The sequence below is a fragment of the Octodon degus genome, unplaced genomic scaffold, assembly GCF_000260255.1.
Source record: "Octodon degus isolate 3935 unplaced genomic scaffold, OctDeg1.0 scaffold00008, whole genome shotgun sequence".
Classification (NCBI taxonomy): Eukaryota; Metazoa; Chordata; class Mammalia; order Rodentia; family Octodontidae; genus Octodon; species Octodon degus.
Genome location: NW_004524584.1, coordinates 12599441 through 12602381, shown reverse-complemented (window position 1 = coordinate 12602381; position 2941 = coordinate 12599441). Strand labels below are relative to the sequence as shown.

The following is a 2941-nucleotide window of genomic DNA, read 5'->3' as shown; positions in this document are numbered from 1 at the left end:
CTACTAAGCCATCTCCCCGGCCCGGCCTTGAGTTCTTTCCTCAGAGCCTGATGCAAGTGCGGAGACAGGGCTGTAGCAGGTCGCTTTCATTTCACCCTCAACTCTGTCATGTTCCGTCCAACCAGTATTGGTTGCAGAAATGCCTCTCAAGTATTAGGTGCCTGTGGGGTACCATAGCCAAACACGAGACAGTCACAGGTGGACATGGTAGACCAAGGCCTTGCAGCCACTGAGGAGTAAGACTGAGACAGTGTCCTTATTAATTTAATACTGACGTTGGGCATGCTCTGCTAGCAGATGCACCCTGTAGAAAAAGCAGATCTGGTCCTTTTAAGGACTTGCAGTCTCACAGGTTAGGTACCAGTGACCTTGCTGACCTCCAGCAAGCCAGAACCACCACCTCTGCCAGCCCAGGTGGCAGCAGGGGTGGGGAGAGGCCTGCCTCGGGCTGCTTCTGTGCACTAGAACACAGTGGCTGCCCTGCTGCACTACCCAGAGCTAGCCTTCCGCCGACTCGGGACCACTAGGCGTAGAGAGACAGGAAGCCTGGATGGGGCTAGGGCATTCGCCCGCGAGGGCTCGAGGGCACATCCTGCGGAGACCTGGGGAGACTGCGAAGGCGCTCAGGGCCGGAACCGTGTTTGGCTCTGAGCCTGGGGACTTCCCGGGAGCAGGGTGCAGATCTGACCCTCGGGACACGCTGGGGCAGGAGGTAGCACCGAGAAGGGCCACTCTGAGGGGTCGAAGGACCCTATCACACTAGCAGAACCGGCGCGGGGAGACGCAGCCGCCGAGATAGCGGTCGAGCGCACCCAAATCCCGGCGCTCAGGAAGGCCCGCCCTCCGCGCCAGGCCCACTCCTCATTGGCGCCTCCTTTTCCTCGGATCGAATGAGCGGCGCCTCGTCTCTGCTTCCGGCGTGACACTGCGAGAACACCCGCGCGCTAGTGTCTCGGCTGCACGGAGCGGCGGGGGCGCCCTGAGGCTGCGGTCGAGGGGAGGGTGCATCAGGAGGAGGGCGGTGCCTGCGCCGCTGGAAAGGGAGAAGAACGCTGGCTGCTGGAGGGGAGGGGCCAGTGCGATGGGGCCAGCTGCCCTTCCGCTTGTAGCATGAAGCACCGCACGCTCACCTGCACCCCGGCCCTCTGGGCCTCTATCCTGTGTCCACGCGCGGAGCTGCGCTTGGACCTGGTGTTAGCTTCTGGACAGTCCTTCCGGTGAGTGGCTGCACCTCGGAGGCCCCTCCCCTGCTTTGTGCTGCTGGCCAAGGTGTAAAGGAATGTTAGGAATAGTACGGGGGAGTTAGGTACACCTCAGAATTTTAAAAAGAAACTAAGCGCTGCTTTATCAAGGTGATAAGTCTGCAGCGTTGTGAGGTTAAGGCGCTAAAACTGGTGCAAAGGGTAGCCCCGTTACTTGGTAATTGATAAGTCAGCTTTGTAATCGAGTCATCTAAGGGACAGGAGGGACCCAAAGGGTGAAGGAAAGGAAGCAGGATGAGGCCCATCTGCACCTGGGTACAGGTGGAGGGAGCAGAGCCCTGCACACTGGAGTGGCGTGCTGGCGGGCCAGGTGTGGACACTGACACAGACCGAGGAGCAGCTGCACTGCACTGTGTATCGGGGGGACAAGGGCTGGCTCGGCAAGCCCACGCTGGAGGAGCTGGAGGCCGTGCGCAAGTACTTCCAGCTGGATATCAACTTGGCCCAGCTATACAGCCACTGGGGTGCCGTGGACCCCCACTTCCAGGAGGTGGCTCGGAAATTCCAAGGTGAGGATACAGCCCCAGTGGAGACTGGGTGCTTGTGCATTCGTTGTCTGTGATTCTGTAAAATGGGTCTTTTGTCTATGTCATAGGATTTATGAGGAATAAAGGAGCTGAGAATAGTTCCTGGCACATTTTTATCACCATACTGATCGCCATTATGAAATTATGGAGCCTAGGGCCAGGGATGTAGCTCAGTGGCCTAAGCACCTGCCTAGCAAGCGCAAGTCCTGAGTTTGACTCCCAGTAACCAAAAAGAAAAGAAAGATAGAGGCTAACCTTGGTGGCATGGCCTGGGGCAGGTGACTTTATTCATTTTGTAAAGGTGTCAGAGCAACGAGTATGTAACTGGTGATAGCAGGGGACAAAAGGGACATTAACCTCTGTCTGCATGGTGCTTGCATTGTTACTTATCAGTGAAATGGGGTAGTAATCCAGGCCTCCTCGGGTGCCACAAGGAATGAAAGATCTGGAACTGCTTTCTGTAGCAGTACCGCCCCTCATTATCTTCAGACCCCACTCTGTTCCCCAGGGGTGCGACTTCTGCGCCAGGACCCCACTGAATGCCTTTTCTCCTTCATCTGTTCCACCAACAACAACATTGCCCGCATCACTGGCATGGTCGAGCGGCTCTGCCAGGCGCTCGGCCCTCGGCTTGTCCAGCTTGATGGTGTCACCTATCATGGCTTTCCCAGCCTGCAGACCCTGGCTGGTGAGTACATGGAGCCTCTTCCCCCATCATGAGGTAGAATGAAGGGACACACGTCCTGCACCTAACAAAGTGCTCACCCCACAGGAAGTATATAGAAAATTCAAGCTGCAGTCACTGTTAGGAACCACAGTTCTGCTCCTAAAGTACATGCATGTTGTGAACAGCAACACTATTTCACAAAGGCGTGGAAATCAGCTAGCAGGTATAAGAACTAAGCAAGGCGAAGCACTTGGGAACTGCACAGCAAGGTGATAGCCCACCTCAAAAAAAAAAGGCATTTTTGGAGTGCATTAAAGCACTCAGGAAGCTGAGGCAGGAGGATTGCCTTGAGCTAGCAGCCAGTCTGGACTACATAATGAGTTCAAAGCCAGTCTGGATAGCATAGCAAGCCTCACAAAACAAAAGAGAGAGGGACTGAGATTTTTGGCATTTAGAAGCTTGGTCTTTAGTTCTCCACTGCAACC

At 55.6% G+C, this 2941-nt stretch overlaps 1 protein-coding gene across 2 annotated transcripts in view; it reads left to right on the top strand.

Moving 5' to 3' along the window:
• Positions 1 to 906: 906 nt before the first annotated feature.
• Positions 907 to 2941, top strand: part of Ogg1 (8-oxoguanine DNA glycosylase) — a 4890-nt gene continuing 2855 nt past the window's right edge. Inside the window, exons 1-3 of one of the 2 annotated variants that reach the window (XM_023705492.1) lie at positions 907 to 1217; positions 1524 to 1771; positions 2298 to 2477. In XM_023705492.1, the coding sequence (XP_023561260.1) occupies positions 1111 to 1217; positions 1524 to 1771; positions 2298 to 2477 (535 nt within the window). In that variant the 5' untranslated portion in view covers positions 907 to 1110. Of the gene's footprint in view, positions 1303 to 1523; positions 1772 to 2297; positions 2478 to 2941 lie in introns of both variants that reach the window. The other variant, XM_023705498.1, reaches the window with a different exon arrangement.